The following is a 22335-nucleotide window of genomic DNA, read 5'->3' as shown; positions in this document are numbered from 1 at the left end:
ACTCTATCCCACTCAGGAGCCAGGACCTGAGAAAGAGCTGGAATGAGTCCCTCAGTCAGTGCTCCTGTTACAGAAGTCAGACAATCTGATGGGCAGACTCTCTGATCTATTTTCAGAGACAGTTCTCTTGCTGGCAAGTGTTCAATTTACAAGAACGATTGCTCACTTTTCAGACATATTGCCGAGTTTCACCAGCAGCACATTTCTCGTGGTAGCTCATTTTTAAGCTTAATATTCCTGACAGAATGCCCAAGTTGATCACTGCCACAGAAAAACAAAGACAGATGAGTCTACACGGTTTTACACTTCATATTTCTTGTAAGAGTCTTGATGGGTGTCGGCTGAGTGCAAAGACCTTCCTCACTGTCCTCACTCACACTCTTTAACTTCCCCTCAAAAACCCTTAATTGTCCTGACCATCAGGCCACAGAAGGATCAGGGCCATAAGCAACTCCCTTGATATGACCGTTTTTAACCACTGTTCTCCTTTTTACATTATTCTTTCTTTTACATAGAGGTCATTTTGCTTTTGGGACTTAGTTTTATGAATTATGGAACTTTTTTTGCATTTCAGGAAGCTTCTGTTTCACTGGCCAATTTTGCGAAGTCCAGTGTGTGGCAGGATGGTCCTAGCTCCGCCCGCCAGTGAGGCCGTGTTTTTAGGGGCCTGGGGAGTACTCTGTCTGCTCCAGAGTGACCAGAAGGATTTTGCCCCAAATGGGCCTCCTTCTCTCCTGTTGCTGGCCGTGAGCAGACAGAATGGGTAAAATCGGTATAGATGTGGAACTCACTACATTTCTTCTGGGAGCACATCTCATTGTCCTGCTGCGGGCAGGGTCTTTGAGGGGGACAGTCACCTGTCTTCTGAGCTCCCTGAGCTGCATCCCTGTATTAACTGGCAGACTAAGCTCAAGGAGATGTCACTGAGAGGCTGGAAAGCAGGGGTGGTTTGCATGGCAGCTCCAAATCTCTCCCCGCACACCCAAGAGCATGTCCCATGATACACTGGAGCAAAACATAACTAGGAGAGCCTCTGACCTTCCCATCTGTGACTTCAACTGTCCTGCCTCCCTGACTCGCTTCAAGTTCTTGTCCTTCCAGCTTCCATGTCTGCCTGCCTGCCCAAACACAAACGTGCTGGCCAACGTTAAAGCCTACCTCCTCCATGCAGCCTTCTTTGATTTGTTTTCCTCCAGCTGCAAGAAATCTCTTCCTCTTTAGAGTTTCCATATGCCTTCTCTTTTAACTGTCATGGAACTTAGATTCTACCCCACTGGCAAGTAAACTCCTTTATAGCAGGTTCTTCTCAAGTTGGAGGATGATGCAGAATCGTTCCAGGGACAGACACACCTGAACTAAATTCCTTGTTTTCTCATTTACAAGCCTTAGACAAGCAACTATAACCTGTCAGACTGTAATTTTCTCATTGGAAAAATGGTACTCACATTACAGGTTTGTTGTGAGGATTAAATTACACCAAGTCTGGTGTTTGGGACACAGCAGACAATTCACAAATGTCACAGCTATCATTATTACATTATAGCAGAAAATCTCATATTAGAAAGTTTTTTAAAACAGCCCAGTGTTTGGACAGAATTCTTAGAAAAGGTAACTTACCATGTTTTTCCTTGAGCATCCTATCTAATCCTACAGAAAAAGAATGTTAAATAGTTCATATGCTAGGTATAAAATGTTGATGCCAGTTATGGGGTGTGATTGTATCGTTCCATTACATCAGGTACTTTTTGAATGTTCGGAAGACCTTGGATCTGCCTAGTCATGTCCTGTCACCAGCAGAGTGAATCTCCGAGATCCAGGAGTCTGGCAGCTTCCCCATCCAACCTCCCCAATCCCCCAAGTAGAGCTTCCCAGGTGTTTCTCTCCCCTAAACTAGGCAAGTGAGAATAATCTCATCTTCTACCTGCTCTTTCTTTTGCTCATTGGCATGTGTTTACTTGCTTATTTCAAGAACATTGAGTCAATTCTCAGTATGCTCACTCCTTAGAAATAGCTTCCTTTGTTCTCTCTAATGATTTTATAAATAACTGTGTGGAGGAGAGTAGGTCTCTTATCTGCAAGGTGTACTTTCTTACACAGTAAATTTTGTTTTCTGAGATTCTTTTTGCTAAGCCTTTTTTTTTTTTTTTTTTAAAGTATTGCTTCCACTTTGGATAAAGGATGCAAACAGTATATAAATGAGTTTTGTTTCAGTTTTGGCACATTATTACATACCAATTATATGACCCAAGAGCTTATTTCAGCATAGATTATAAAAAGATACAATTTGTAAGTACTCACATTAAAAACACAAATGCAGAATATCCAGCTACTTTTTACCTGTAAGCCTTTAAGTATGTCAAATACAAACTAGGAAAATGGGTTGAGTGTAGCTCACCTTCCTGGGCCCTGTGCTCTTCAGCTCAAACACATCCATTGTGTAATTGACCCTACGTCCGTAGTGGTCAAATTGAACGTTCCCTGTCAGTCCCTGAATGCGAACCTATAAATGAAAAATAAAACCCATACATATATTCATGGGCCATTTTGCTTTCAGAAATCTTAACTTCATCTGCTAGGCTTATAACAAGACATTGAGTATGGAACTATAAACTGTAAATAACTCACTAAAAAACCAAAGAGTATTTGAGCTGCTGGGATATAAGCTTAAAGATGTAAATCAAAGGGATACAAGCAACTCTGCTCTATACTTAAAAGAGGAATATGTTTTGTTATGTGATAAAGAATACTTCCTTAATACTGAAGTGTTGCCTATAGGAAAGGAAATACGGTTCATTCGTAGTTACTTTTTGGTTCTATTTATGTGTCCACATAATACATTAAATAGTCCTGCTAATCACACTAGATCATATTTCTCTTTGCTAATATTAAAATTAAGAAGTTCAAAATATAAACATATTAAAAAATTCAAGTTTATTTTATTCCAAATTTCTTTTTAATTCATTTTTACTTAATCCAAGGTTACAAGGCAATTTATAGAGATCTACTGAGGTAGTCATTAGCAATGTTTAAAAAATATTTCTGGATCTTATACTTTCTGGCCCCAAGATAGGCTGTAATTCCTACAGCCCTTGTAGTTATGTAGGTCTATGTGACTAAAATAAGTGAGCTGTAAACAGCTGTGATGAGTGCCACCAGTGGGCCACAGTGTTTAATTGCCAATTTGAAACCTTCCATAACCTGATTTCCCTTTGTGGCACTGTGGATGGTAGCTGCTGTCAGCCTTGGTCCCTGAATACCCCTCCAAATCTAATGTGTGTTTGAGTGAGAAACACTCTTGTTCAAAGCCTTTGGGACTTGGGATTGTCTATACTGGCGCGTAACATAGTCCATCATATATATATATATATATATATATATATATATAACATATATATATTTTAACATATATAAACAGTATTCTACTTAGTATTGTATTTAGAAATGTCTCAAAAATGCTAATGGCTTAACCTATTGAAATGGCAACTGTAGTATATATTTATTCTCCAATAAATTATTCCATTTTCTCAAATATGCCACTTAAACAGGACTACAATAAACTGCACTTAACCAAAATTGTTACCTGTTTGAGCGTCCTCTCCATGTCAATCCCCTGGCCCCAGGGAGCAGCAGGATTTGCCAGACAATCCCCAGCATTTCCTCTCCTTGAAATATCAATTTTCTGTCTTCTAAGACTGCGGAACGTTTCGGCCATCACAAGGACTCCATCATAAGTCAGGGCAGATGTGTACTAACAAAATAAAAGTAGTTATATTGGTGAATGATAAAGTCTTATCAATCTGGAAACAGGGCAGGGGGAGCTTGTGCTTATGACATTAAGCACCCTCCTGCCTAAAGGATAGTCAAATTATTGATAATTAATTGACTCTAGCTTCAGAAATTTCTATTATCATTTTATTACACATAATGTATACCAAATCATACCCCTCTGATTTTTTTTTTTAAAGTAGGCACCATGTGCAGAGTGGAGCCCAATGTGGGGCTTAAACTCAGGAGCCTGAGACCCTGATTGAGATGTGAGCTGAGATCAAGATGGGGATTTAAAAAGGAGAAAACACACTCTTCAGAAATTCTTTTTTTTAAATTCCAGAATTCATTGTTTATGTACCACACCCAGTGCTCCATGCAACCGTGCCCTCCATAATACCCACCACCAGGCTCACCCAACCCTCACCCCTACCCCTCCAAAACCCTCAGTTTGTTTCTCAGATTCCACAATCTCTCATGGTTCGTTTGATTTCCCCCAATTCCCTTCTCCTCTCCAGCTTCCTATGTCCCCCGTATTATTTCTTATGTTCCACAAGCAAGTGAAACGATATGATAATTGATTCTCTCTGCTTGACTTATTTCACTCAGCATAATCTCTTCCAGTCCCAACCATGTTGATACAAAAGTTGGGTATTCATCCTTTCTGATGGAGGCATAATACTCCATAGTGTATATGGACAACATCTTCCTTATCCATTTGTACGCTGAAGGGCATCTTGGTTCTTTCCACAGTTTGGGGACTGTGGCCATTGCTGCTATGAACGTTGGGGTACAGATGGCCCTTCTTCTCACTACATACGTATCTTTGTGGTAAATACCCAGTAGTGCAATTGCACAGTCATAGGGAAGCTCCATTTTTAATTTCTTAAGGAATCTCCACACTGTTCTCCAAAGTGGCTGCACCAACTTGCATCCCCACCAACAGCTTAAGAGGGTTCCCCTTTCTACACACCCTCTCCAAAACACGTTGTTTACTGTCTTGTTAATTTTGGCCATTCTAACTGGTGTAAGGTGATATCTCAATGTGGTTTTGATTTGAATCTCCCTGATGGCTAGTGATGATGAACATTTTTTCATGTGTCTGATAGCCATTTGTATGTCTTCATTGGAGAAGTATCTGTTCAAATCTTCTGCCCATTTTTTGATGTGATTATCCGTTTTGTGTTGATTCTGAGGAGTTCTTTATAAATTCTGGATATCAGCCTATTGTCTGTATTGTCATTAAGGAGTATCTTCTCCCACTCTGTGGGTTGCCTTTTTTTAAAAAAATTTAATTTTAATTTTAATTAATTAATTTATTTAACCCCCCCCCTTTTCAGTGTAACAGAATTCATTGTTTTTGCACCACACCCAGTTCTCCATGCAATACATGCCCTCCTTAATACCTACCACCTGGCTCCCACAACCTTCCCCCTCCCCCCGCCCCTTCAAAATCCTCAGACTGTTTTTCAGAGTCCATAGTCTCTCATGGTTCACCTCCCCTCCCAATTTCCCTCAATTCCCTTCTCCTCTCCATCTCCCCTTGTCCTCCATGCTATTTGTTATGCTCCACAAAAAAGTGAAACCATATGATAACTGACTCTCTCTGCTTGACTTATTTCACTCAGTATAATCTCTTCCAGTCTTCAGAAATTCTAATACAGTTTTCCATCAGCTGAGAAAAGCAAGGCTTGTTTCTGTTGGTGAGTAGGAGGAGAGAAGTCTAAGTGGCCAACTGCATGATGCCTCCGGCTGCCTTGCAGTCACACGCTGTGGTTAGGTCCCGGAAGGGCAGGGATGCCTCTTCTGAAATGCCGAGCAAGGCTCCTGGAGATTCAGTATGTATTTACTGACTTGACGTGTGTATGCCGGTTTGGTTTCTCAGAAGAATGTGGGAACGCTGACCGCTTCTTAGATCTAAATGCCAGAAATAACACATGCTGATTTAACACCGGTCACTGCCGTCCACAGGAAAGAGCGTCACTCTGCCCACACCTGTGTGAGTGTGTGCGGCCAGGCTGAGTCATTCCCCCACACTTCCACTGTAAGCCAGGGCCAAAGTGGAGAAGTGCAGTACATGCCCTGTGCTTTCTGACCATGCCCCCTCATTTCTCTGGGAGAAGAGATAAAGCCAGTGGGAAAAAATGATTCAGCCTAGGAGAGGCACTACTCAGAGAAAAAAGAGAAGAAAATGTAACTTGTATAAACTGAAAATTTCATAAAAGGGCCAGGGAATATGTGCATAGTTTGACTACGGGACTTCCTGAACATGTGGAAAAGAGGGCACAGTTGTCCGAAGCACGGCAGAGCACCGACTGCTAATCATGACCAAAACCCCGCGTGATCTATTTGAGGAAACCCATATGGTCAGTTCTTGGGAAGGAACCCATTCTACGCCTGCGCCAAAGGTAGCTCTGTGCGAGGAATATGGAGGATGGTCTCCTTGCTTCGGGTCTTGCAAGAGAAAAACAACTGTTTGAAATTCAACTGCAGGAAGCAAACTTAGGCCATAGGATCAGTAGGCACACCAGCTGGCATTCTGAGGAAGAGAGGCTGACTGTGGATGATATAAAGAAGATAAATCCTAACAAAGAACCTTCCAGTGGTAGAGAACCTAGTTAAAAAGCTTCATCAGAAACATGTGTGTGAGACATGTAAATAAACAGCCTTGCAATACATTCTTCAAAGATGTGAGAAAAAAGTCTTATGGATAGACTTACACCCTCACCACTGGGATGGGGAGGCTGACGGCAATGAAGGTGCTTAAGCATGGTGCAAAGCCAAACAGGAACATACGTCCTCCCCTGCATGGACCAAGCACACTTGAGTAGAAAAAGCCAACAAATTGTTTTGTTTTGTTTTGTAAAGTAAGAAAATAAAAACAAGAAATAAGGGAGAACTACTAAAGACGTTAGGGCATGAGAAGAATGCACCTGCTACTATTTGAGGACCAAGAAAGGAAAAGAGAAAAACACTGTCGCTTTTTTACCAGGGAGGAAAAAGCTGGGAAGAGATAGCACCAAAAAGCAAATGCACCTGCTGTGTTTTAAGAAGTCCATCCACTTGTGTGAAACATGTGAACTAGAGAAAAGAACTGATATCATACAGTGTGGGGCAGAGAAAAGCAGACAGCTGGCTCGAGCAGCAAAGGCCTCTGACAGGTCACAGAGCTGAGACATGAAAGAGGCAGTAGTTTAAACAGGTCTTACCTTTTCAAGGGATTTAATTCCCTTCTGCATGTCTTACTGAGTTAAAGTCCAAGAACTTATATTTATGGGTGCACAATTCTGGATGGCATCTAGAACATTCTTATTGAATAAATGCTTCATTTTAGGGCAGGGTAAAACCAAGGTCTTAGCTGAGAGTTATTTCCTGCTTCAACCAGTGATTTCAATGGTGAAGTGAGCTCTGTTTACCAAGGTTTGTAGATAACAAGATGGAGTCTGGCAGAATCATAGCACAGCACCAGAAGCCTTGCTTTGAGAAGAAAGAACTCCATGAATTCTAACTCTGCCACTCATAGTCTTAGGGGAATGTATACATTTTTCAGATATGGGGCACAAAACAGAGCAAAACCAAACCAAACCAAACCAAACCAAACCAAACCAAAGAACACGATTTCCTGTGGTAGTTGCGAGAATGAAATAGCATAGGGTGCCTGGGTGGCTCACTGGGTTAAAGCCTCTGCCTTCGGCTCAGGTCATGATCCCAGGGTCCTGGGATCGAGCCCTGCAGTGGGCTCTCTGCTTGACAGGGAACCTGCTTCCACCCCTGCCCCCCGCCTTCCTCTCTGCCTACTTGGGATCTCTCTCACTCTGTCAAATAAATAAATAAAATCTTGAAAAAAATAAAAGAATGAAATAGCATACGGTATCTGTGAGCTCTGTGGAAAGTGTGCTGGACACTGGCCGGGAATGGCAAGGACAAGAAGGATGTGTCCCAGATCACACTGCTCCAAAGGACTTCAGAGACGGGGAACAAGAAGTACACAAAAAAATTACATTAAATCCTTGCGGAGAATAACTCAGTCCAAAATTACGGAGATTACACAGCTGATATTTTCTGGAAATCTAAGAAAAGGCTTCATAGAGAAAGTAGTGTTTGAGATAAAGGCTCAGGAGGTGGTTGGATCTGACAGACGGAATGAAGTGCAGCGCAGTGGAGGTTGAAGCAAGAGCACAGGGACTGGGAAGGATGGCAAACGTAGGGCAGTTCAGTTTGGTTCACCAGAAAGGGGGAAGAAAGACATCTGACTGGAAAGACTCGCTAGGGCTATCTTGTGGAATACCTTTATTCCGGAAGATTGCTTTTGCTTTAGGCAGGGAGTCACGAGAGATCAGAAATCGTGTTTTACATCTTTGATGAGACTCCAAAAGAATCAAGTACAATTAAAGGAAGTGCATTTGATCCTCCTCATTCATGGATCCCACATTTGTACATCTGATTACTTGCTAAAATTAGTTTATGACCCCCAAATCCACTGTCACGGTGGGTCATTTGCAGATGCGGGTAGAGTGCTGAAAAATTTGAGTCACAGGATACACACACAACCTAGCCACAATCAAGCAAGGTGGCACTCTGCCTTCTTGCTTTGGCTCTCCTGCTGTAAACACATACCTTTGGAGGAGTCTCAGATCCCGGATACTCTCTCTGGTCTAGTTTCTTCCAACGATCCATTAGTTTGGTTACCATAGGTGTGTTAAAATCGACCAACTGGAATCCCGTAACATTGGCTCCACCGTGTATAAATCTCTCAAGAGAAATATCCTTGAAACCCTGTAAGAAATCAACATGACAGTTTGTTTGGTTCATTATATGTTACAGCTCCTCAATGGTAACGTAAGTTAACAACCAACATTAGGTAAGTTAATAACCAACATGGTTGGAGGGTTCAATTATGCCTAATTCAGCTGTTAAATTGTTATCCAAAATCTAATACATGAGACGAGGATAAAAATATTTTCAGTTCAATTCCATTTAACAAGTAGTTCTTGAATGCCTCTGAATGCCTTTTATAAAGCATGGAGGCAGATATAGGAGATGAAAATGATACCATCAAAAAGCCTCTGTTGAGTGCTCAATTGCCCACTGATATAGGTATGCAAAAATGTGTCTTATGTGAAGAAAATATCAAGGTATTCAGATAGTTTGAGTCTGTGATTGGTAGCACTTTTCTAGGGGGGTTCAGTTTAGTTATACAGTGGTCTAAAAGCAGACGGAGCCAATAATTTGAGCCAGGGAGAGTTAAAAACTTCGATTATATGAGTCACTACAATGCTCAAAGTCCTGGGACATGGTAATGGAAGAGAAGAAAGCAAGACAAGCCATTTGTGGACTTCTGTGCGGTGGGAAACAAAATGGCGTTCACCAGGTGGGCTGAGGCAAGGGTGTTCTCTCTCGTCCACAGGCAGTTACATAAGCTTCAAAAATATTGGAAAGTTGTTTATTTTCCCTTTCCTCCTTCCCTATTTTTAAATACCTGGCCTGTTTTTTTTTTTTTTTTCCTGCTAAGTATTTAAGGTGCCTTACAAAAATAAACATTCGATACAAAATCTAAAACAAATGGGCAATTATAAGAGGGGGAAAAACCTATTAGGTAACTGAATTAATAAAATCAAAGCTATTGGCTCAGAGAATGTAACCCCCTTCCAACACAAATGTGTGTGCACACATGGCCATGAGTTTCTAGCATCTGTATTTGCTTTCTTCCCTCTTAGTATTTAGTAAAGATTTTTACAATTTTAAGCATATATATATAGATTTTTTTTTTTTTTTTGAGAGAGAGAGAACAAGTGGGGTGGGGGCAGACTCCCACGGAGCAGGGAGCCCTGTGACTTGGGGCTCGATCCCAAGACCCCGATCCCAGGACCACAGGATCATGACCTGAGCTAAAGGCTGACACTTCACTGACTGAGCCACCAGGCACCCCAAGTTTTTTTTTTAATGTGAATTTGATCCAATTGTATTAGTGAACTAAGGTAAAGTGTTCTGCTTTCTGTTTTTTTGGCAAAAGTGAACTATGCAGCAGTGACACTACAGTTAGCACAGGGATGGGCGCAACCGTCAGGTAGAAGACCAGGACCTGGTGTTGTTTCTTTCTCATTTTGGAAATGCCTATGTTTTGTTACCAACCAAGCAGGTTCTGTATGCACACTGCTGTCTAGGAAGAAACAGACCAGTCTACTGACAAGTAAGCGAAGTTGCTACAGGAAGTCCCAGGAATGTGTACTTATAGCTAATACTGAGGGGGGCTGCTTATGCGCTGGGCACTTGACACAGATGAGCTAGTTTGGTTCTCCTAACAAGATAATGAGATTCATCCTATTATTAGACTTATCTTACAAATAAGGTAACCAAGTCTCAGTTGATTAAAGAAAAACTATTGAAGATCATGCAGGAAACACATTGTAGAGCCAAGATGACTCTTGCCTTGGCCTTCTTTGCCCTGTGCTCCTGTGGATTCTTACCCAAGTATGTGTGTTTTAATTGTGGTATTTATCAACAATGGCCCTAGGAGAGACTCGGTGATACTGTCGGAAACTATCCATGCCCTGAATCCACCTCTGAAACTTCCTGGCCTTGGGATTCCCATGTGCAAAATGAGAATGACAATGCTAAAGTCGCTGGCACATCTGGTTTGAATTCAGTAAGCGATAGTTGTTATTAATTAATCCCCTCGACAAATGTTTACCTCCTGCCCATTATGTGCCAGCTAATTTGACAGCTCATCAGTAACACTCTCGTTTCACGGGAAGAGAAACTAGACACCAGAAAGCAAATCTATGTTTCTGAAATGGGAAAAGCACTGTCCATCAATCTCTAGCTAGTAAAATGTCAGCTGAACATTTGTTTGCATCTATGCGAAGACAGGGCAGACCCATGGGCAGGGGAAGAAAAAATAAATAAAATCTCAGTTTTCTGAAAGCCACAGTGATTCAACTATTGCATTAGTTGCTAATTGATGACATTATTAGTTTCTTTCAGTGTGGCTAAAACAGAAACCTGCCACGCTTTCTTCCACAGCATCTCCCACAGCTGCAAGACACACAGGCAAAGCTGAAGCCTTTGGACAAACCATCTGATGTCAAGTCTCACTGATACATAACAGTCCACATTTCTCTGATGCCATCCTGCTAGGCTGAAGGCGAAGGAAAAAAATATCACCACATCGGATTTTAAGCTTCTTTCAGTTTTGACCTCAATGAGCGGTGGGTGGCTCAGTTAATTTCAGCTATGTCTGAGTACAAGCAATATTTTTCCTTTCATACACTTTCAAATAGTTTTCTATAGAAAAGTGATATGATCTAGGCTGTGAAGTCATTTTCTTGGAAACAGTTACCTTGGTGCCTATTGAGACTTCAGTTCCGACCCAGAGAGTACTGTGGAATGACGGTTCTAGAAGACACTGTTGTAAAATTGTAATTCTACAGAGTGTGTGTGTGTCTGTGTGTGTGAAATCAGTCATTAGTAACTAAGTAAACGGTATATATAGTCTCTCTCTATAATATACTGACATCCTAAGGAAAGATTAACTTTCAACTTGGTTTTCCCTTTAACTCCCACTGACAGTTCATACATCTGGTAAGGGTAAAGAAGCCCCAGGAAATCAGGAAGTAAATGGCAGGACTTCAGATATCCCTCTGACTACTGATATCCATTCACATCACAGGTGCTTAAAAAAGGCTTGCCCTTTAGGGTGTGACTAATTCTGATTACATTTCTGATGTTTTTTACTTCAGACTCAAAGGACGATGAAATCATATTGAGACAGAAGGGCTGCCAAGTAGAATGGGAGAGGTTTCCTTCTAACATCTTTTAAAAACCAGGTTGTTAAGTAATTGACAAAGTATCCATTTTGGGTGACCAAGTCTATAGATGGTAGAATCAGACGTGCTCAATGCAGAAAAGTTAAAAATACAGTAAGCACAAGGAAAAAGGTAAAACAAAGTCTTCAAGTTCATGGAATCTTGAGTGGGGTCCTTGCCCCTGAGTAAAAACGTGCTAGTCTGTAAATATGGGGAACTGAGTTCTAGTTTCCATTCTGACATCAACCACACGCCTACATGTGGACAAGTCACTTTACTTTCTGTCTTAACTTCCTTACCTTCCAAAGAAGGCATGGATGGTATGTGCCTGTGTGCTTCTGTGTGGTGAGGTGAGGGACAGGTAAGCAAGAGCTGTGGTTAATCTTTAATGATATACTCTGATCATTCCATAATTTTATACTACTTCATGAAAGAGCCAGGTGTTTTCCTAAATGTGAACGGAATATATTTTTTAAAAAATTAGAAACCTAAATGAGAGCAAGATTTTAAGAATTTGCCTCACAGGTGCAACAATGTCAACAGTTTCTTGTTGCTCTGGGCCGTATTTAAATACTCTGACTGTGGGAGGATGGGAGAAGCAAGCTCTGAATACGGACACAGACAATGTCTGTAAAGCTGGATCCCCCTCAAGGGTGGGTACAGGAGATACTCGAATGCATGTTCACTTTGTGGCTCAATCAGCTATTTACTAATTTTGATTTTATTTATTCTTTGCAACCAGACAGGGCAGAGTTTCATTCCTGCTTTGGAGACTGAGGATCTGTGTGATCTTGGGTAAATTACCCTGAACCCCACTTTGCAGTCTATAGAATAAATATCTATGTTGAGGGTTAACTGGAACTATTACAGCAACAACATAAACACAAGCTGGGTGCTGGAGGATAGGCAGTTGGCTGCTTCAACAAAGAGGGAGGGAAGGTAAGAGCACTTTTTAGGAGGTCAGATTCGACATTGTTTCTTCCCCTAAAGAGCTTGCCATATGCTAGTGATGTCTTATTTGCAGCTGGGTGAAAGAGTAATAGACAATACTTGGTACAAAGGAGGGGTAAAATAATGATTTTATGGATGAAAAGAAATAATTGCATTCTATATTATTGGTACCTGCAGTGACTTGTGAGCCCAGAAGAGCCACTATCTGATTAAGTGCATACAGACAGCTTTCTGGAAGAAGGGACTGTGTGTCAGGATTGGGTGGACTAAGGATTGCCTCCCAGGGAGACAAAGCTAAACCTGTGACATAAAGGAGGTATCAGGTGTCTGGGAACCAGTCTGGTTTTGAGAAGGGGCATGTGCGGGGTAGGAGAGAGGATCTGGGGTCAAGAGGGAGAAAACTGGAAGGGTTTTGTGCCTTAGCGAGGACAGTGTCACTACTCCACCCTTAAGGTTCTTGGCAGTGCAGTGTGCTGGTCTGGTAGGAGGTGGTGACAAATGGGCAATGGGGGTGTGTCCTTTTGAGAACCACAGGCAGTTTTAGGGAGAGGGGAGAGGACAGGTATCCGCAGGCAGAGTTGGAGGGATCTCAGGATCTTTCCCTTTCACAGAGCTCCAAATTCTTTTACTGCATTTGCAGCTGGGAGCTAAAGGAATAATTTAAGCTGGGAAATGGTATGATCATTCTTGTCTTAAACAACAACACAACAAAACAGCAACAAATCTGGGAGCAAAGTAAACAAAGAACTGGAAAAGAGAAAGTTGATGGGCAAAGACAGGATATATTTTTCGTACTTAAATTTCTGAAAAACAGACTACAGTGAACCAAATAAAGTTTTCCTGCTTCTAAGTATCTTGGCAATTTCTAGAACAGAATTTAATCTAATGAGATACCACATGTTTCCACCAGTACCTCTAGATGACAGGCATGTACAAGTACAACTTTTCCACATACAAACCGAAAACAGGACAGAGAAAAGAAAGAGCTTTCCTTTCTTACAAATTTTACTCATCCTTAAGATGCCATTGTTAATGACAATGGCAGTGATATCACAGAAAAATTTCAAGAATCTGGCAGGGGCATGTCCCTGCACTTGCATATCAAGCACAGCTCATGCTATCCGGATGGCCTCAAGAGTCCCTGCTGGTCGTCCTGGACCCCCAGCAGGGTCACATCTGAGTCATGAATTAAAGGGATCCTTGTTTCTTGTGGCTCCTGTCTGGGGAGGTGAGGTCCCAGCACACTGCAGGAGTGGCAAAGGGAACGAAAACATCAATCTATTCCCAATTCATCAACATAGAAAGATGCATGAGACTGAATCATAGTTAAATTTAACTTATGGATAATGAAAACACAGTTCTGAGTAGTGCTGATGAGCTTTCACAAACCATTTGCATCCTTACTCATAATGAAATGGAATATTATTTTATTTAAATATGTGGAATCTGCCTTTGATATTTCACGCAAAGGATTTAATGGCCATTAAGAAGTCAATATCCGGGACATTACTTGTTTTGTTTCTTGGTTTAGAGGATTATCATTTGAAAAGAATCCCCCCAAAATATCCATAATGAAATTCGGGTTCCTGTGGAAATAAACCTGCTTAAATAAGGGAGTTCCCTGACTCTGGCAAAAATGCATGTCTGTAAATTCATGATATATTTTAGGCAGCACAAATGATGTCTAATATCTGCCTTGCTTCATTCTCCTCTTTTTGGCAAATACAAGTTAGCCTCATACCTTCTGCTTTTTCAATGTTTTGACTACAGAATATTTTCTAGCGTCTGGATTGCTTGTAGCCACCAGTAACCAGTAAGAATTTTTATTTTATTTGTTTGCTTATTTATTTATTTAAAGATTTTATTTATTTATTTGTTTGACAGAGAGATAGTGAAAGAGGGAACACAAAAAGCGGGAGAGGGAGAAGCAGACTCCCCACCGAGCAGGGAGCCTGACACTGGGCTCTATCTCAGGAACCTGAGATTATGACCTGAGCCGAAGGCAGACACTTAATGACTGAACCACTCAGGTGACCCAAGAATTGTTATTTTAGAAATCAGTTCTTGCTATTGCTGTTAAATCAGTCTTTTCTTCAGTTTTACTGAGGTATAACTGCCAAGTACACTTGTAACGTATCTGAAGTGAACAACCTGTTGATTTGACACATGTACACCTTGTGAAAGCGTTCCCACCATCGATTTATTTAACACATCCGTCACCTCACGTTTACATTTTTTTCTCTTTTCGAGAGAACCCTTAAGTTCTATTCTCTTGGCAAATTTCAATTACAAAACACATTATTATAAGCTACGGCCACCCTGTTACATCTTTGATTCCAAGACCATACTTAGCTCATAACTGCAAGTTTGTACCCTTTTACCAACTTCTTCCTACGTTCCCCACCCTCCAGCACCTGGCTAGAAACACTGTACTCTCCAGGAGTTAATCTGTGAGTTAGATTTCTTTAAAACATTCCCAATATAGGTGAGGTCAGCTGTGTTTGTCTTACTCTGTCTTTTTTTACTTAGCATTATGCCATCCTGGTTCATCCATGTTATCAGAAATGGTGAAGTTTCTTTTTTATGGCTGATATATATATATATACATATTATCCATTCATCTGTGATGGACACCTAGACTGTTTCTGTACTTTGGCTACTGTGAATAATGCTACAATGAACACAGGGGTATAGATATCTTTCTGATACAGATTTTCTTCCTTCGGATATATACATAGAAGTTGGGATTGCTATTTTTAATTTTGTGAAGGAGCTCCATATTGTTTTCCATAAGGGCTGCATCAGTTCCCATTTCTACCAATAGCGCGAAGGCATTCCCATTTTTCTACACCCTTACCAGCATTTGGTTCTTTCTTTTAGAAAACAGCTATGCTAACAGTTGTAAGCTAACATCTCATTGTAGCTTTGATTAGCATTTCCCTCATGATTAGTAATGCTGAGCACCTTTTCATGTACTGCTGGCCATCTGTGTGTCTTTTTTGTTAAAACAGTCCTTTGCCCGTTTTTATTCTTTACTTCTTAAGAAGATTTCACTTATTTGAGAGAGAGCGAGAGCGTGCAGAAACCAGAGGGAGAGCCAGAGGGAGAAGCAGACTCCCCATTCAGCAGGGAGCCTGATGTAGGGTTTCATCCCAGGACCTGGAGAATTGTGACCTGAGCTGAAGGCAAATGCCTAACCAACTGAGCCACTCAGGTGCACCCCCCTGGCCCCCCATTCTTTCATTGAGGTATTTGTTGCTGTTGTTGTTGTGTTATTTTTGCTATTGAGTTGTAAAAATTCCTTGTGTATTTTGGACATTAACCCCTTAATAGACATGTAGTTTGCAAATATTTTCTCCCATTCTGTAAGGTGCCTTTTCATCTTGTTGAAGGCTTCCTTTGCTAGGTAGAAGCTTTTTTGTCGTGGTCCACTTGTTTATTTTTGCTCTTTGTTCCTGTGCTTTTGGAGTCCAGTCCAAAAAAGCATTGCTAAGATCAAAGTCAAAGGGATTATTTCTGAGGCTTTTTTCTAGAAGTTTTACAATTTCACGTCTCATGTTGAAGAATTTAAGCCATGTCTGAATTAATTTTTGTGCATGGTGTAAGATAAGGCTCAGTGTGCATGTAAATATTTAGTTTTCCCAATAGCATTTACTGAAGAGACTCTCCTTTTCCCATAGTATACTCTTGGCTCCTCTGAGGAAAGTTAATTGACCACGTATGTGCCAGGGTGTATCCCTGGGCTCTATATTCTGTTCCACTGATCCGTGTTTGTCTGTTTTTATTCCAAAATCATGCTGTTTTGATTATCATAGCTTGGTAATATAGTTTGAATCAGGAGGTGAAGCCTCCAGCTTTGTAGATGGCTTTACCCATTCCAGGTCTTTTGTGGCTCCATACATATTTTAGGATTATTTTTTCTATCTCTGTGGAATATGCTCCTTTAATCTTGATAGGGGTTGCATTCAATCTGTAGACTGCTTTGGGGAGTATGGGAATTTTAACAATATTAATATTTCCATTCTATGAACACACAATATATTTTTGTTTATCTGTGTCTTCTTTCACCCATGTCTTAGCGTTTTCACTGTATAGATCTTCCACTTCCTGATTAAATTTATTCCTAAATACCTTTATAAAGTTTTTGATGCTTTTGTAAACAAGACTGTTCCCTTAATTTCTGAGAGTTTGTTGTTACTGTACAGAAACACAGCTGAGTTTTATTTATTGATTTTGTATTTTACAACTTTAAGGAAGTCATTTATTCTATTAGATTTGTGGTGGACTCATTAAGGCTTTCTATATATAATATTTTATCATCTAAAATTTTATGTATTCCTTTCCAGTTCGGATGTCTTTTACTTCTTTTCTTGCTTAATTGCTCTGGCTGGAACATATGATACTACATTGTAAAACAGTGGTGAGAACGGATATCCTTGTCTTGTTCCTGACCTTAGCGGAGAAGCTTTCACAGCTTTTCCACATTGGGTATGATATTAGATGTGGGCTTGACATACATGGCTTTTGTTTTGTTGAGGTATGTTCCTTCTAGACCCAGTTTTTATCATGAGATGATGTTGAATTTTGTCAAACGCATTTCCTGCATCCAATGAGATGACCATGTGGTTGTTTTTTTTTTTTTTTGACCATGTGGTTTTTATTCTTTTGTTATTGTGGTGTGTCACGGTGACTGAGTTGGGACTGTGAGCCATCTTTGCATCTCTGGGATAAATCACTCCTGATATTGCTATGATCTCTTTAATATACTATTGAATTTGATCTGCTAATAATTTGTTGATGACTTATGCATCTACATTCATCAGGAATATAAGGCTTTAATTAATTAATTTTGGTAGTGTCCTTGTCTGACTTTGGTATCAATGTAACACTGGCTTTTTAAAATGATTTTGGAAGTGTTCCTTCCTCTTCTATTTGTTGGATTAATTTCAAAAGGATTGGTATTAATTCTTCTTTTAGTGTTTGGTAGAATTTGCCCAAGAAGCCATCTGGTCCTAGACTTCTTTGGTGGGAGTGTTTTGATTACTGATCTGAACTCCTTACTTGTTAGCTGGTCTTCCTTTTTCATCATAATGCATGCATAGTAGGTTGTGTATTTGGAATTATCTGGTTCTTCTAGTGTTCTAATGTGTTGGTGTATAATTGCTTATAGACCTTTCTTATAATCCTTTGTATTCGTATTATGTGAGTTGTAATGTATCTCCTTACATTTTTAATTTGAGTGTTCTTTTTTTTTTCTTAGTCTACCTAAAGATTGGTCAATTTTATCTTTTCATAAAACCACTTCTCAGTTGATCTATTGTCTTTTTGGTCTCTATTTCATTTATATTCACTCTGACCTTTGTTTTTTTCCTTTCTTCTACTAACTTTGAGCTTAGTTTGTTCTACTTTTTCTAGTTCCTTGAGGTATAAATTTAGTTTATTTGATTTCTCTTTTTTCTTAATATAGGCATTTATCACTGTAAACTTCCTTCTCAGACCTGCTTTTGCTCCATTTCACATGTTCTAGTATGTTATGTTTCCATTTTCACTTGTCTCAAGGTACTTTTGTATTTCTTCTTTAATTTCTTATTTAAGCCACTGGTTGTACAGAAGCATTTGTTTAGTCTCCATATATATATATATATATATATATATATATATATATATATTTTTTTATTTCTTTTCTTTTTTTAAGATTTTATTTATTTATTTGACAGACAGAGATCACAAGTAGGCAGAGAGGCAGGCAGAGAGAGAGGAAGAAGCAGGCTCCCTGCTGAGCAGAGAGCCCAATGCAGGACTCCATCCCAGGATCCTGAGATCATGACCTGAGCCGAAGACAGCGGCTTAACCCACTGAGCCACCCAGGCGCCCCTAGTCTCCATATATTTGCAGATTTCTGAATATTATTCCAGTAACTGATTTCTAGCTTCATATCTATATGGTTAGAAAGGAAGCATGATCTTAAATTGATGAAGACTTGTTTTGTGGCCTAACATAGGATCTATCCTGTAGGATGTTTCATATGTGCTTGAAAAAAAATGCATTTTTTCCCCTGTTACATGGAATACTCTGTAGCTGTCTGTTAGGCCCATGTGGTCCAACAGGCAGTTTAAACCCATGTCTCCTTGTTGAATATTCTGAGTCAAGGATCTAGCCATTATTGAAAATGGAGTATTGAAACAAAAACTCCAGTCAAGAACTGGGCATAAGACATGAACAGACATTTCTCTAATGACAGACAAATGGCCAAAAGACACATGAAAAAATGCTCAACATCACTCATCATTAAGGAAATGCAAATCAAAACCACAATGAAAGGGGCACCTGGGTGGCTCAGTCATTAAGTGTCTGCCTTCAGCTTAGGTCATGATCCCAGGGTCCTGGGATTGAGCCCCACATTGGGCTGCCTGCTCAGCAGGGAGCCTGCTTCTCCCTCTCCCACTCCCCCTGCTTGTGTTTCCTCTCTTGCTATGTCTTTCTCTGTCAAATAAATAAGTAAAATCTTTAAAAAAACAAACATACAAATAAACCACAATGAGATACCACCTGACACCTGTCAGAGGGACTAAAATTAAACAACAGATGTCAGTGAGGATGCAGAGAAAGGGGAACCTCTTATACTGTTGGTGGAAATGCCAATTGGTGCAGCCACTCTAGAAAACAGTATGGAGGATCCTCAAAAAGCTAAAAATAGAACTACCCTATGACTCAGCAATAGAACTATTAGGAATTTATCCAAAGAATACAAAAATAGTGATTCAAAGGAACACGTGCACCCCAATGTTTATAGGAGCAATGTCCACAGTAGCCAAACTATAGAAAGAGCCCAGATGTCTATTGACAGATGAATGGATACAGTAAATGTGGGGTGTGTGTGTTTGTGTGTACACATAAGTATACACACACACTCCTATATAAAAATATGGAAATGTAATATTACCCAGCAGTAAAAAAGAATGAAATCTTGCCATTTGTAAGGACGTGGATGGAACCAGAGTATATTACACTAAGTTAAGTCAGTCAGAGAAAGACAAATACTGTATGATTTCACTTGTGTGTGGAATTTAAGACACAAAACAGATGATCATAGGGGAATGAAAGGAAAAATAAGATAAAACAGAAAGAGGGGCAAACCATAAGAGACTCTTAACTACAGGGAATAAACTGAGGGTTGCTGGAAGGGAAGTGGGTGGGGGAAATGGAGTAACTGAGTAACGGGCATTAAGGAGGGCACTTGATGTAATGAGCACTGGGTGTTATATACAATGGATAAATCACTAAAGCCTACCCTGAGACTAATAATACACGTTATGTTAACTAAATTGAATTTAATTTAAAAAAAAAGGAAGAAAATGGCGTGTTGAAACTCCCTACTATTTCTGGGTTGCTGTCTATTTCTGTTTTCAGATTTGTTGATATTTGCTTTATTATATATTTAGGTGCTCTGCTGTTGAGTGCAAAAGTATTTACAAATGTTGTTTTTATTGATGAATTAACTCCTTTAGCATTAAAAATGATATTCTTCGGCTTTTGTTATAGTTTCTGGCTTCAAGTCAATTTGTCTGATATAACCATGACTATTCCTTCTTTCCTCAGTTTCCATTTGCATAGTCTTTCTTCCCTTCTTTCACTTTCAGTCTGATTGTATACCTAAAGCAGAAATGAGTCTCTGTAGGCAGAAGAGAGTTAGGTCTTTTCTTTTTTTCTTTTTTTTTGGGGGGGGGTAGGGTCTCTTTCTTTCCTTTTGTTTTTAATTCATTCAGCCATTCTAGGTCTTCTGATTGGAGAATATAGTCCATTTACATTTAAACAGCTGTTGGTAGGAATAGATTTTTTAAAATTTATTTTATTTTCAGTGTTCCAAAATTCATTGTTTATGCACCACACCCAGTGCTCCATGCAATCCGTGCCCTCCTTAATACCCACTGCCTGGCTCACCCATCCTCCAACTCCCCATCCTTCCAAAACCCTCAGTTTGTTTCTCAGAGTCCACAGTCTCTCATGGTTCATTTTCCCCTCCGATTTTCCCAACTCACTTCTCCTCTCCATCTCCCAATGTCCTGCATGTTATTCCTTATGCTTCACAAGTAAGTGAACCATATAACTGACTCTCTCTGCTTGTTTCACTTATTTCACTCAGCATAATCTCTTACAGTCCTGTCCATGTTGATACAAAAATGCTTCTGATGGAAGCATAATACTCCTTTGTATATATGGACTATATCTTCTTTATCCATTCATCTTTTGAAGGCATCTTGACTCTTTCCACAGGTTGGTGATTGTGCCCATTGCTGCTATGAACATTGGGGTACATACATATGGGGTACACTTCTGTTCAGTGCTTCTGTATCTTTGGGGTAAATACCCAATAGTGCAATTGCAGGGTCATAGGATAGCTCTATTTTTAATTTCTTAAGGAATCTCCACACTGTTTTCCAAAGTGGCTGCACCAACTTGCATTCATTCAGCAAGAGTGTAAGAGGGTTCCCCTTTCTCCACATCCTCTCCAACATTTGTTGTTTCTTATCTTGTTGATTTGGCCATTCTAACTGGTGTAAAATGGTATCCCAATGTGGTTTTGATTTCAATCTCCCTGACGGCTAATGATGATGAACATTTTTTTCTGGGTTAGCCATTTTTATGTCTTTTTTGGAGAAGTGTCTGATCGTATCTGTTGCCCATTTTTTGATGTGATTATCTGTTTGGTGTGTGTTGAGTGTGAGTTCTTTATAGATCTTGGATATCAGCCCTTTATCTGTAGTGTCACTTGTGAATATCTTCTCCCATTTCGTGGGTTGTCTCTTTGTTTCACTGTTTCCTTTGCTGTGCAGAAGCTTTTGATCTTGATGATGTCCCAAAAATTCATTTTAGTTTTTGTTTCTTTTGCCTTTGGAGACATGTCTTAAAGAAGTTGCTGTGGCCCATGTCGAAGATGTTACTGCCTATGTTCTCCTCTAGGATTCTGACAGATTACTGCCTCAAGTTGAGGTCTTTTATCTATTTCAAGTTTATCTTTGTGTATGATGTAAGAGAATGGTCGAGTATCATTCTTCTACACACGGCTGTCCAATTTTCCCAGCACGATTTATTGAAGAGACTGTCATTCTTCCACTGGATATTTTTTCCTGCTTTGTCAAAGATTATTTGACCATAGAGCTGAGGGTTCATATCTGGTGTCTCTACCCTGTTCCACTGGTTTATGTGTCTGTTTCTGTACCAGTACTGAGATGCCTTGGTGATCACAACTTTGCAGTAAAGCTTGAAATCAGACACTGTGATGCCCCCAGTTTTTTCTTTTTCAACATTTCCTTAGCAATTCGGGATCTCTTCTGGTTCCATACAAAATTTTAGGATTGTTTGTTCCAGCTCTTTGAAAAATGCTGGTGGAATTTTGATTGGGATGGCACTGAAAGTATAGATTACTCTAGGCAGTATAGACATTTTAACAATGTTTATTCTTTCCAATGTTTATTCTATCCAATCCACGAGCATGGAATGCTCTTCCATCTTTCTTTGTCTTCTTCAATTTCATTCATGAGTGTTCTGTAGTTCAAGTACAGATCCTTTACCTCTTTGGTTACGTTTATTCCCAGATATCTTGTGGTTCTTGGTGCTATAGTAAATGGAATCGATTCTCTAATTTCCTTTTCTATATTTTCATTGTTAGTGTGTAAGAAAGCAACTGATTTCTGTACCTTGATTTTGTATTCTGCCAACATTATTGAATTGCTGTATGAGTTCTAGTAGTTTGGGGGTGGAGTCTTTTGGGTTTTCCATATAAAATATCATGTCATCTGTGAAGAGAGAGAGT

The 22335-nt window shown here is 39.9% G+C and overlaps 1 protein-coding gene across 12 annotated transcripts in view; it reads right to left on the bottom strand.

Annotated features, from left to right (window-relative positions):
* GRIA4 (glutamate ionotropic receptor AMPA type subunit 4) overlaps window positions 1–22335 on the bottom strand; it is a 381150-nt gene that overhangs the window by 65039 nt on the left and 293776 nt on the right. For all 12 annotated transcript variants that reach the window (XM_032357837.1, XM_032357836.1, XM_032357835.1 and 9 more), the window contains exons 7-9: window positions 8383–8541; window positions 3581–3748; window positions 2396–2500 (exon numbers count right to left, since the gene is read on the bottom strand). In XM_032357837.1, coding sequence (XP_032213728.1) covers window positions 2396–2500; window positions 3581–3748; window positions 8383–8541 — 432 coding nt within the window. The remainder of the gene's footprint in view (window positions 1–2395; window positions 2501–3580; window positions 3749–8382; window positions 8542–22335) is intronic.

The sequence above is a fragment of the Mustela erminea genome, chromosome 9 (assembly GCF_009829155.1).
Source record: "Mustela erminea isolate mMusErm1 chromosome 9, mMusErm1.Pri, whole genome shotgun sequence".
Lineage (NCBI taxonomy): Eukaryota > Metazoa > Chordata > Mammalia > Carnivora > Mustelidae > Mustela > Mustela erminea.
This window is presented reverse-complemented; position numbering and strand designations above follow the sequence as displayed.